Source organism: Notolepis coatsorum (assembly GCF_963971535.1).
Source record: "Notolepis coatsorum genome assembly, contig: SUPER_15_unloc_1, whole genome shotgun sequence".
Classification (NCBI taxonomy): Eukaryota; Metazoa; Chordata; class Actinopteri; order Aulopiformes; family Paralepididae; genus Notolepis; species Notolepis coatsorum.
The window spans coordinates 154104-167683 of record NW_028174866.1 but is presented as its reverse complement, the minus strand read 5'-3'; the positions used below and the strand labels follow the sequence as shown (position 1 = coordinate 167683).

Below are 13580 nucleotides of genomic sequence, written 5' to 3'. Positions count from 1 at the left end.
ACAAATATCAAGATGTATCCATCAGTGGACCAATTGCATGCTGTCGCAGAGGACAAGAAGCCTTCAGTCGACTCCTTCAGACATTAAGCACCCCCCACAGCCCAAATGGAATGATTAATAAAAAAGAAATTATAATAATTCACTAACAATATATTTTTTAATTGCATTCTTTGGGGTAGAATGCCAGTCGACAATCTGCAAATTTCGGCCAATCAAAGTGGACTATACAAATCCTTAGTGGAGGTCAGCCCTACCGGTATACAGAATTAGGAGAGCCTCAAAGAACTCTGGGGATACTCAAGGAACCTTGCTTGCTTTGGGTGGTTCCAGGAGGAACCTTTAACAGCTCAGAGGTTACTGGAGGAACCGTTCACTCAGAAGGGGTTCCTGGAGGAACCTTTTTTAAAAGGGTTCCTCACTCTTAGAATTAGGAGAGCCTCAAGGAACTCTATGGATACTCAAGGAACCTTGCTTGCTTGGGCGGTTCCATGAGGAACCTTTAACAGCTCAATTTAGAGGAGAGGTTACTGGAGGAACCTTTCACTCAGAAGGGGTTCCTGTAGGAACCTTTTTAAAAGGGTTCCTGTAGGATATTTTTCGAAATTAATTAATGAGGCTACTACAAGCCTTTCCTTCTGTGAAAATGAAACAGAATATCAGTCATTTTATAATTGTTGTTTCTCAAAATCATTCTGGAAAGATATAGTACTTTACTGATATGCAAGTGTCTCAGCACAAAAAAAAAACATTTAGGTGATTCTTAAATAATTTATTTAGCCTTTTAATAAAAAAATAAACAAAATATTAAAAACGTTGTTTAACTTATAATTAGATTAGCCTAGCAGCTTTTCATATTTCTTCCAAACATAACCTAAGCAAGGTTCCTAGAACCTAAATCGAATTTATTTCCATATAATACAGTCCTCTTGGTTATAATATAATAATAATAATAATAATAATAATAATAATAATAATAATAATAATAATAATAATAATAATAATAATAATAATAATAATAATAATAATAATAATAATAATAATAATAATAATAATAATAATAATAATAATAATAATAATAATAATAATAATAATAATAATAATAATAATAATAATAATAATAATAATAATAATAATAATAATAATATAACCAAGAGGACTGTATTATATGGAAATAAATTCGATATATGCACTGCACTACCAGCCCTTCTCGAGCTCTGTGCCAAAGGACAACGTTGGATTGGGGTGTCTACTGTCTCGTGAGCTCTGAAAACACATGGACTACTAGCATAGATGTTGGCCAAAAACACCCTTCCGATGCAGGACGGCTAAGTGTGCAGTGGGTAAGTCGCTCGCCACCAACGCAGGAGACACTCGGTTCGAGCCCACCTCTTGTCATTGCTTTTTAAACATTTGTGCAATGTCAATAATTATATTGATAATAATAATAATAATAATACTTTTAATGAGTTCAAAATTGAACCCCAAACCCCACAAAGCGGTTCCTTGAAGAAACGTTCTAAGGGGTTCCTCGAGGAACCTCTCCTGCAGGGGTTCCCAGTGGCAATGGTGAGGAACTCCAAAAGGTTCCTCGAGGCTCTTCTACTTCTAAGAGTGTTAGGCATAGGTAACAATACTCTCCTTTAGAGGAAAGAAACATCTGCCTCGCTCTGGTCCCCGATAATCAATGGACGTCCAAGTTCCAGTCACTTGTGTCCTGTGTTCAAGTTCAAGTTCAAGTTCAAGTTTCTTTATTAGTTGTCATACATAATACAGAATACTTTGCATGACATGTTTCTTTCTGTGTTGCTCCTGAGAGTGTGCTAGAAGTGGTTCCCAACCTTTTTTGAGTACTGTACCACCAAAGCATTTCAAGCCAACCAAAAGTACCACCTACTACGCAATTCAATCGTGGGCGATGCCCAGGATGTATAATTAATAAATTAATAGTTCTATATATTGTGGCAGACCGGCTGTGTGTGTGTGTGTGTGTGTGTGTGTGTGTGTTGTGTGTGTGTGTGTGTGTTGTGTGTGTGTGTGTGTGTGTGTGTGTGTGTGTGTGTGTGTGTGTGTGTGTGTGTGTGTGTGTGTGTGTGTGTGTGTGTGTGTGTGTGTGTGTGTGTGTGTGTGTGACAAAAGGAAAGAGAGAGAGAGCGTCCAGAGTACGAGATAGAAAGGAGAATCAGACCCTTACAAAAAACTTTGATGAGCACTTTGATGGAGGACGGGAGCCCAAGAGAGGAGAAGAGAAATGGAGAGGAGAGGGAGGAGAGGAGAGGAGAATAAGAGGGGAGGAGGGGAGAGGAGAGGAGGAGAGGAGGAGAGGGAAGGACAGGAGAGGAAGAGAGGTGAGGAGAGAGGAGAGGAGAGGAGAGGAGAGGAGAGGAGAGGAGAGGAGAGGAGAGGAGAGGAGAGGAGAGGAGAGGAGAGGAGAGGAGAGGAGAGGAGAGGAGAGGAGAGGAGAGGAGAGGAGAGGAGAGGAGAGGAGAGGAGAGGAGGAGAAGATAGTAGGGGAGAGTAGCGAAGGAGAGGAGAGGACCGGAGGATGAGATAGGTGAAAAGAGGAGAAGAGGAGAGGAGAAGAGGAGAGGATGCGAGGAGAGGAGAGGAGAGGAGAGGAGAGGAGAGGAGAGGAGAGGAGAGGAGAGGAGAGGAGAGGAGAGGAGAGGAGAGGAGAGGAGTCAAACACCATCACTCCTCCCCTCTTTTCTTTCCTCCATATATCCCTCCTTCACCTCCGCTCTCCCTCCGTCCATCCCATTCCGCCATGCTTCCTTCAACCCCCCCCAACCCCCCGTTTCTCCCTCCATCACTCGCCCACTTCCTCCCAGCACCCTCCCATCTAAAAATACCACCAACACCAGGAAATACACCACTCCCATGGACGCCGCACACACACACACACACACACACACACACACACACACACACCACACACACACACACACACACACCACACACACACACACACACACACACACACACACACACACACACACACACACACACGCACACACACAACGCACGCACGCACGCACGCACGCACACCGCACACACACGCACACACACGCATGCACGCACGCACACACACGCACACACACACACACACACACACACAGAACAGAAATTGACAATGCGCCACGGTGCACCTACTAGATGTTTTTGTACTCGGGTAACAAAATAAGTTGTGGATGTTGACAGAGTTTAATGTCCAGGCTGCAGCTGATGTGGTTTATAAGGTTTATTGTCCAAAGAAATTATGGTTGATAACAGAACAGCGTCTTCAGTGAAAAAACATCCTCTCTCAGCTGCATAACATTACTTGTCCAATCGGTGCCTAGTAAACGTATTGTAGCGATCAGTCATGCAGTAATGTCAGGACGAATGAGGAGAGGTTGTATTCGTATATATATGGTGGTTTAATTCCAGCTCAATATGGGTTTTACAGGTTAATATTCTCTCGTAAAGCACAACACAGCTATGCTCGCTTCACAACAAACTAATATCCGGTCCGTCCTCCTATATCTCCCTCCGGGGGGAAACAAGTAACCACACCCCCAGCTAGACAGAGAGACACATTCTTATACCTGTGAACGGTCAGGTCTGGTGTGGGGGGGCCAGGCGATTGTCATTGAGCGACAGACAATCGCATCGCCAGGCGACGTCGGTCGCCCGCCGTGTGCAGACCACTTCACACTTTTTGCAAAACAATACACAGTGATTTGCAAAACACTAAACACACTTGCATTACATTAGACACAGAATGTCAAATTACCACACATATGAGCCAATTGGTTAAACACAGCCATCAGATGCACAAACACACCATTGCTTAATTGTAGATACACCAATCAGGTTTAAGCACTATAAAAATGCAGCAGGTGAGTTCACCTGTCTTCAACCAAAATGGAAGGAGAGTGAAGTACTGTACACAGAGAATGTGAAAATATACAATACATTCACCAAACACTACACAAGACAACCAATGATGCAGACTGATGAAAATATGCATTTTCTCTCCATATACCCAAATCAATCAACATGTCAACATGGAGAATCACAACAAAAAATTATCTTGCCAGATCCAGCAAGGCAAAGAGATAATGTCTAGTATTTTCTGTACTCTATTTAAAGGTTTTACATTTTTGTTTTTCTGTAATTTTAACCTGTACTGGATACAGTATTTTATGTATGTCTGATATTTGCTGAGCTTACAGTGTTATGCACATAGTAGCATGAAAACTGGGACATGTTTTGTTGTGATTCTCCATGTTGAAATGTTGACTGATTTGGTTATATGGAGAGAAAATGTATATTTTCATCAGTCTGCATCATTGATTTGGGTATATGGAGATAAATAAATTATATTTTCATCAGTCTACAGCATTGGTCTTGTGCTGAATGTCGGCTATTGCGTATTGGCTAGACATCATAACACAGACTACACAGTATATAGAAAGAAGGAATAAAAAACGCTGACAAACAGGATCCGTGTATCAAGGAAGGAACAAATTTATTTTGTGAAGGTCGCTCTTATGGTGCGTTCACGTCAGGTGGGAAGAAGCGGACGAACCAGATGACATCTCGTTGCTACAACTAGGAAGCATTCACGCGTTGAACTCGAGGAAACGCCCACATCCAAGATGGCGATCTAGCCTACTGCTAACCTATTGCTACAAGTCGTTAGCAAGTTACTTTAAAATCAACTTTAGACGAACAGCAGCAAGTATAGCTCGTTTTTCATATGAAGGGTACAGCAGTATGATTGTATTATTCTGATTATGTGATCAAAGTGATCATTTTGATTTGTATTTACCTTGTATTGCCGACATCGCCGTCAAGCTTGCTGCCATGATGGTTGATACTTCCGCATTTCGGGACGCGAAGTGGGAGATATCGGGGTATATAAAAAACTCCCATATGACCTAGTAGGAATTACCACTAGGAGGCTGACGTGAATGGCTTTTCCCAGTCGGAAGCTGGTTCTTCCGCTTCTTCCCACCTGACGTGAACGCACCATTAATACACACACACTCAGCTGGTGTCAATGAGTCCATCACTCAGCTGGTGTCAATGAGTCCATCACTCAGCTGGTGTCAATGAGTCAATCATTCCCATGGATGACGGGAGAGCACACTCATTATTGTCAACACCCCCACTTGCTCTCTACTGACCTATCTAAGCTGGAGAAAAAAAATAAAAAAACTATTTAATAACAATCAGTAGCCTACACTTTTTGTAACACTTTTACATTCCATTAATCAAACAAACGAAGGCCGTCACTGATATGGTTCCTCTCCTGAGTGAAACAAGAACATAAATCATTAAATTTCATTTACAAACAGTCAGTTCTTCACTGGCATTCTCTTATAACAATTTGAAAAAAAAACAAGAAAACAAAATGTGACCGCTTGGTCACTACTCACACTGATGTGGTTTCTCTCCCAAACATAACCTTTGTGAATTTATTCAATTTGTCCTTAGTTACTGGTTTGGTAAACACATCAGCCACCATTTGATCTGTGGGACAGTATCGCAAACAGATCTGTCCATTTAGTACTGTAGATCTGACAAAATGGTACTTTATGTCTATGTGTTTGCATCTTTGTCTGCGGACTGGGTTCTTAGCTAATGCAATGGTTCCCTGATTGTCCTCATGGACAATGGCTGGTGCATACACCCACCCAACCACCTCCAATGTACAGTCTCCCCCCACCCACTCAACCCGACCCCACCTACCCAACCTCCTCCAATGTACAGTTTCTACATCAAATGTATATACTCTCTTTTCTGGACTCTTTTTGTATCACAAACAGTACTGTATTTGCAAATCTGGTATGTCATAAATGTAAAGATGTAGCAGTACTGTCTACCTGTATGTCATGTATGTCAATGTTATGATGAATTGAAAATGGGGGACCCTGATGTAAACAAGACGAAAGTCTTTCTCTGGTCTGCATCCCCTTAACAATTGTATGTATTGAGCCGTACTGTATTGTACCCATTCTGCAATCTGTTAATAAAATGTTCAATCAATCAATGTGTGTGTGTGTGTGTGTGTGTGTGTGTGTGTGTGTGTGTGTGTGTGTGTGTGAGTTCAGATGCAGCGCAAGTCTGAAACAGAGAAACATGACCTCGCCGGTTCAAACCAAGAAGAATGTTGCGACGGAGAGAGAGAGAGAGAGAGAGAGAGAGGGAGAGAGAAAGAGAGGGAGAGAGAGGGGGAGAGAGGGGAGAGAGAGAGAGGGAGAGAGAGAGAGAGAGAGAGAGAGAGAGAGAGAGAGAGAGAGAGAGAGAGAGGAGAGAGAGAGAGAGAGAGAGGGAGAGAGAGGGAGAGAGAGAGAGAGAGAGAGAGAGAGAGAGAGGAGAGAGAGAGAGAGAGAACACAGTTTGCAATTAATTTCAAATTTTTTGTATAAATTGGTAGATTTTTAACACCAACTCTAGTATTGAGACAGCTAGTGATTTCTGGGCGTCTGTTTGATGGGTGATCTGTCAGTTGTACCACCAATGGTGTTACAGCTACAGGTGGCTGCTGACGGGCGAGGCGGCCCAGAAGTGCAGCTGTTTTGTCACCAACACAGCCATGAGGCTCACAGGGCAACTGTTTAGTCAACTGTGTTTGGCAAACGGTGCCCAAGGAGTTGCCTCAGCATTGCTGATTTAATCACGTGGGATTTGTCCATCTGCATTGGCCTAAAAATGTCATAGTGAATAAACTCAAGTTTATTTGTATAGCCTGTTATCACAATTACATGTGATATCACAATTGGGCTTCACAGGCTTCACAGTTATGATGGAACAAAACCCTCTGACCTTATAACCACCGATGAAGAGCAGGAGAAAGCCCACAAACCTAAATATTAGAAAATAAAGGGAAGACATCTCAGGAGATGATTGATAAAAGGGCCGGCGTCCGTAGTAACACGTACTGTACCAACCGACTAACTTCCCACTCACTTCCCAACTTCCCAAGCCCTATAGACCTTTTCTAACTTGACAAAATAAACAGGCCACTTGGTATTTCCTGTTGCAATGTTTGTTAATACAGTTGCTGACAGGAAATACACAGGGGCCAAAGCTGTTCCCCTAGCAATGGAATAGCAACATAATACTTTGTCTATAGGTGCTGAGGTGGGCAACTGAGTATAGACTATAGGTATTACCAGCAGGTAGGGCTGACCTTGACTAAGGATTTGTATAGTCTGTATGTATCTGTATGTCATGTGAAAGGGATAACCTGTCCCTCGTGAATTCTTAATTGATATGGTAGTGGACCAGTCGACCAAAAGATTCGCGGAACACAGAGTATTTCAAACTGAGCTTTTATTCACAGATAAGTAGAACAGTCACCCCGCACGGGCTCATCCTCTCGCACCAGTAGTAGAAGAAGGAAGTACATCACGTTACATGTCATTTATACAGAGGAGGAGGGGAGGGGTGTATGTGTGTATATGTATGTGTGTGTATGTATGGGTTTGTGTGTGGTGTGTGTGCTTGTCTGTGTGTGTGCTTGTTTCAGAAGGGGGCCTAATGGGTTCCAGATGGAGAAGACCCCTATTCTCGAACAACATCTCCACAAATCACGGCCGTGACAGCTGGGTGGGGGAGATGTGTGCGCGTGTGTGTACGTGAGTGTGTGTGCGTGTGCGTGTCAGAAGAGGAGTGTGCGTGAGGCGCGTGATCAGGATGTACAGGGAGCCCTGTGTGTGTGGGGGTGTGTGTGATAGGAGCCTACAGCCAGAGGTCAGTAGGTCAGACTGAGAGACGCCCAGGCTACAGCTCGCATCATGGGGGAGACAATAGGTCCACAGATACATAGGATATTGACATCAAATATTACTAGATCAATGAACTAAAACTATCAATCCCCCTTTTGACATATAAATCAATATGTCAACACAACAGTTCATTGATGGATCTGTACCCGTCGATTGTCACCTCATTACATGCATCACATCTAATACCAGACGGGATATCAACACCAGGAGAGGAGAGAGAGAGAGATAGAGGGAGGGGGGGGGAGCGGGAGAGAGAGAGAGAAGAAAGAGAGAAACACAGATTCTTGCAACTTCACCAGACGATACACGTAACCCCGTTGGACCCCCCTTACTCAGGCACACACAACGTCCATCAGGGCGCTACCTTCCCTCTGTTACAGTACACCGCCCACCTGGGTGGGCCCCGTCTCCTAGAGGGCAAGGGCCACTTCCTGCGCTGGCCCCCGTTCCAGGGTGCGGTCCCCTAGACAAACGTGTTTCCTCTGGTCTGCTGCCTTCCCAGTGTCTCTGGACTGTCCTCTCCACCTCTCGCCAGCTAGCCCACCATCTCTCCAGCTCAGCTCAGTGTCTCTCCTGCTGCCGCTTCCCCCGTTCTCGTCGTGGATGAGCTGCCTGTCATAGATGACCTGCGGTGCATATGATCTGCGGTGCCTGGCTGCTGTCGACGATCTCCGGTCTCTGCTGCTCAGCTGCCATCTCCTCCGGTCTGCCACTCTTCATCCTGGCCCGTCTGTCCATCGTCTCCTCCTGCCTGTCACCGTCGAAGGTCGTCTGGTGGTCTCGTCACGGACGTCTGAGGGGCTGCTGCTCTCACCCCTGGTTCAGACGCGCTGCAGACAGCTGGTGTGAGTGTCTGGATCTTCTGCATCGTCTTCTCCTCCATGTCTCCATTCCTCGTTCCGTCCTTGGTTGCGGCTGGCCCACTTCAATTCTCACTTTGGAACCTCCATTTGAAAGGGATAACCTGTCCCTCGTGAATTCTTAATTGATATGGTAGTGGACCAGTCGACCAAAAGATTCGCGGAACACAGAGTATTTCAAACGGAGCTTTTATTCACAGAGAAGAAGAACAGTTACCCTGCACGGGCTCATCCTCTCGCACCAGTAGTAGAAGAAGGAAGTACATCACGTTACATGTCATTTATACAGAGGAGGAGGGGAGGGGTGTATGTGTGTATATGTATTTGTGTGAATGTATGGGTGTGTGTGTGGTGTGTGTGCTTGTCTGTGTGTGTGCTTGTTTCAGAAGGGGGGCTAATGGGTTCCAGATGGAGAAGACCCCTATTCTCGAACAACATCTCCACAAATCACGGCCGTGACAGCTGGGTGGGGGAGATGTGTGCGCGTGTGTGTAAGTGAGTGTGTGTGCGTGTGCGTGTCAGAAGAGGAGTGTGCGTGAGGCGCGTGATCAGGATGTACAGGGAGCCCTGTGTGTGTGTGGGTGTGTGTGATAGGAGCCTACAGCCAGAGGTCAGTAGGTCAGACTGAGAGACGCCCAGGCTACAGCTCGCATCATGGGGGAGTAAATAGGTGCACAGATACATAGGATATTGACATCAAATATTACTAGATCAATGAACTAAAACTATCACATGTATGTCATAAATATCATGAATTGAAAATGGGGGACCCTGATGTAAACAAGACGAAAGTCGCTCTGGTCTGCATCCACTTAACAATTGTGTGTATTGAGCTGTACTGTACTGTACCCATTCTGCAATCTGTTAAATAAAATGTATATATATATCTCTGAGCACCTGAAGACTGTGCTATTAACCCAGGAAGTGCAGCACTGTTGATAAGGCTGTAGCCTCCACTACTGTAGTGTCCTGCGCTGCAACACAACTAACACAAGAGTGAACAAAAAACGCTCATGGACCCACGGTCTGTCGTTGACTGCTCGCTTGTGTTGTTCGTTCGATTAGTTTTGGATTATTTGGGCTTGCCAAACAAAACGTACACGGAACCGCGGTCTGTCGTTGACTGAGTCGCTTGTGTTGTCGCTGTCTGTCAGACTCTGGATTATTTCGAACACCCGCCCACCTTTACCTCTGATTGGCTTACCATGACATTTTACTCAACCTCAGCCAACCACTGCCCACTAACCAAGGAAAAAAAGTATTGCTTCTTGGCGCAGAGCTGTCTGATGAAAAAAACAGCTTCAATCATAGTAACGCACCGCATTTTTTGGCAGTAACGGTAACAGCGTTATTAAGATTGGAAGAGTAATCCATTAGATTACTCGTTACTGAAAAAACGCCATTTATAACGCCATTATTCCCATCACTGGATGTCACAGTATGATGTCATAATTCAAACATTCTAGAACATTTGTGATGTCACAGTATGATGTCATAATAGATCATTCTAGAACATTTGTGATGTCACAGTATGATGTCCATAATCAAACATTCTAGAACATTTGTGATGTCCATAATAGACATTCTAGAGCATTTGTGATGTTACAGTATGATGTCATAATAGAACATTCTAGAACATTTGTGTTCTATATATATTCAACAATTCTCTCAGAAGGTCTCAGATCTCAGAAGACCAAGTGAAGATATCACTTGTTGTTTCCGGCTACTTGTCTGTAAGCTTGAATATATTCTGTAGATACAATTTAAAATCCCCACATGGAAAAGGAAACAATGTCATCTACAATGCTTAATGAGCTGCGTCTGGAGAGAAGGTTCTGTGATGTGGTTATTAAAGTCAACAGCACTGAGTTGAATGCCCACAAGGCCCTCCTGTGTGACTGCAGTGACTATTTCAGGTAAGTTTAGCTTTGTTCAGGTTAGCTTGGCTCAGGTTAGCTTGGTTAGTAAACAGATACCATACTGTACTTTTACTGTAAACATACTATACTGTACTTCTACTGTAAACAGATAATATACTGTGTCTACTGTAAACAGATAATATACTGTACTTCTACTGAAAAAATATACTATACTGTACTTCTACTGTAAACAGATACTATACTGTACTTCTACTGTAAAAATATACCATACTTCTACTGTGCTAAGACCCTATACTTCTACAGTGAAAATATATTACTACTAGGGCTGTCCCCGACTAAGGATTTGGATAGTCAACTATGATTGGCCAAAATTTGCCGTACAAAAAAAAAGAAAAAAAAAAGTATAATATATATATATATATTTGTATCATTCCATTTGGGCTGTGGGGGGTGCTTAATGTCTGAAGGAGTCGACTGAAGGCTTGTTGTCCTCTGCAAAAGCATGCAATTGGTCCACTGATGGATACATCTTGATATTTGTCTAGTCTAGTGTGTTCATTAGATGGGTGAAATCCTCTTTCAGTGCCTCTGTGCCTGTTTTCTTAGGCAGTTGGCCTCTGGTATGCGTGCCATTAGCGTTAGCCACGCTTCTAAGAGGTTGGCAGTCGACTACGGCTCCTTTCGACCGATTAGTCGACTATTCGACTAATAGGGCTCAGCCCTAATTACTACACAGGACAGAATTTTGCTTACTGTTTACTCATCAGATATCTCTATACTCTGCGTCCCACAGAGCCCTCTTCACTCGCTGGAGCGACTCAGATAAAACAGTCTACAGTATCCCTGGGGTGTCCCCGGGTATGATGCAGCTCATCATAGAGTACTCCTACACACGCTTTGTGCTGGTGACAGCAGAGAACGTGGAAGAGCTTCTGGTGGCTGCAGACCAGCTTCGCGTCACTGGCATAGTAGGAGCGTGCTCTGACTTCCTAGAAGGCCAGCTGTCTCTGGAAAACTGTGTCAGCATCTGGAGGTTCGCGGACTTCTACTGCTGCCCTGACCTGATGCGCAAGGCCCATCTCTTCACCGTGTGCCACTTTGAGGAGATGTTGCGCGTCTCACAGGAGTTTGTGGAGCTGTCCCCGCAGCAACTGGTGGACATCATCGAGAGGGATGATCTGAACGTGAAGAGCGAGGAGACGGTGTTCGAGGCCGTCCTCTGTTGGATCGACCACTCCCGTGAGGAGCGTAAAACACACATCCCTTTGCTGCTGCCCAAGGTAACTAATTGTATTACGGATACACAAACATGGTTGCTAGTGCCTGAGCCACATTTATTTTTAATTTAATTTTTATTATTTAACTTTTTCTTGTTTGTCTGTCTCTTGTCAAGGTCATTATGATTCATGTTACTGTTATTATTGTTGTCGTCACTGTTGTCATTATTATTATTATTATTATTATTATTATTATTATTATTATTATTATTATTATTATTATTATTATTATTATTATTATTATTATTATTGTACTGTTATGTTCTGTTTTATGTATGAAAAGAAAAGAAAAGAAAAAATGTTATATAAAAATAAATAAACTAATTGTATTACTGTGCATTACATTAAAACAACACTAGGTTCCCTAGTACAGTGGTTGTCAAACATTTGGGTCCAAACTGTTCCCTAGCAACATAAACCGTCTACAACCGATGTCTAAGTTGTACCCGCTGTCTGCTTGTCTCTTCCCAGGTTCGCATGGGCTTGATGAGGCCTGACTACTTCAGGAACAACGTCCAGAACAACCCTGTGGTGAGGGACAGCCACGACTGCAGGCCCCTCATCCTCAGCGTCCTGAACCCCTCTGGCTCCGACAGGCTCACAAATCCCCTGACCCGCCCACGCTGGCCCCAGGAGGTCCTATTGGCCATCGGAGGCTGTGGTGGCGGCATCCTGACCATGGAGGCTTACGATATCCGAGCCGGTGGATGGATGGACGTGAGCGTTGAGGGGGAGAGTCCCCGGCACAACCACGGCACCGCTTATCTCCACGGTCTGGTCTACTGCATCGGCGGCCGGGACGGCGGGGAGCCTCTCAGCAGTGTGCGCAGGTGCAACCCCGTCACTCGCAGCTGGCTGCAGGCGGCTCCCATGCACTCACGCCGCAGTTACCTCAGCGTGGTCGCGTTGGACGGCTCTATCTACGCCATGGGAGGGTACGACGGACGCGTGGTACTGAACACTGCAGAGCGCTACGAGCCTGAAACCGACCAGTGGACAGTGATCTCACCCATGCTGGAGCGCAGGGTCGCCGCCGGGGGAGCAGCCCTCCAGGGCAAGGTGGGTGGAACTGAGGGACACAGGGTGCTAGATGAACACAAGGAATGTTAGATCAGAAATCATAAATGTCTTTATTGCCAAGTAAGCTTGCACATACAAAAGATGTGTCTGGGTCCTTTGGTGCATCAACATTAACAGACAATTAAAGTAGAATGAAATCAAATGGAATATATAAACTAAATTAGAATATTCTTTCTTATTACAGGTTTACATCTGTGGTGGCTTGTATCTGCTCACAGCTGAGTGCTACAGCCCAGACACCGACCAGTGGACTCTGATCGCCCCCATGAGCAGCATTCGTTGGGGACTGGGAGTCGCTGTGTACGGAGAACAACTCTATGCGGTAGGTGCACACGGAGACAAATGCTTTATACTAGATATTTCTATAGATATGTATAATTTGACTTGCAATGCTGCTGTGATGCCCTAATTTCCCTAAATGGATTAATACAGTGTCTGCCTGCCTGAGCCACACACTAAAACATTCCTCTCATGTGTCCTGTCCTCAGGTGGGAGGGTGGAACAGTGGAAACGTCCTGGATAGCGCGGAGGCCTACAGCCCCTTGACTGACTCATGGAGCGTCCTGCCCGACATGCTCACCCCCCGCAGATACTTTGGCATCGCGGTGCTGGACGACCTGCTCTTCGTGGTCGGAGGCTACAATGGCTCCATCGCCATCTCCAACGTGGAGCGCTACGACCGGAGCAGCGACAAGTGGATTGTAG

General features: G+C 44.6%; 1 protein-coding gene across 1 annotated transcript in view; it reads left to right on the top strand.

Moving 5' to 3' along the window:
- Positions 1–12806: 12806 nt before the first annotated feature.
- LOC311242256 (apolipoprotein B-100-like) overlaps positions 12807–13580 on the top strand; it is a gene marked incomplete at both ends in the record, with an annotated part of 53420 nt that continues 52646 nt past the window's right edge. Inside the window, 1 exon segment of the mRNA XM_084338455.1 lies at positions 12807–12854. Coding sequence (XP_084194581.1) covers positions 12807–12854 — 48 coding nt within the window.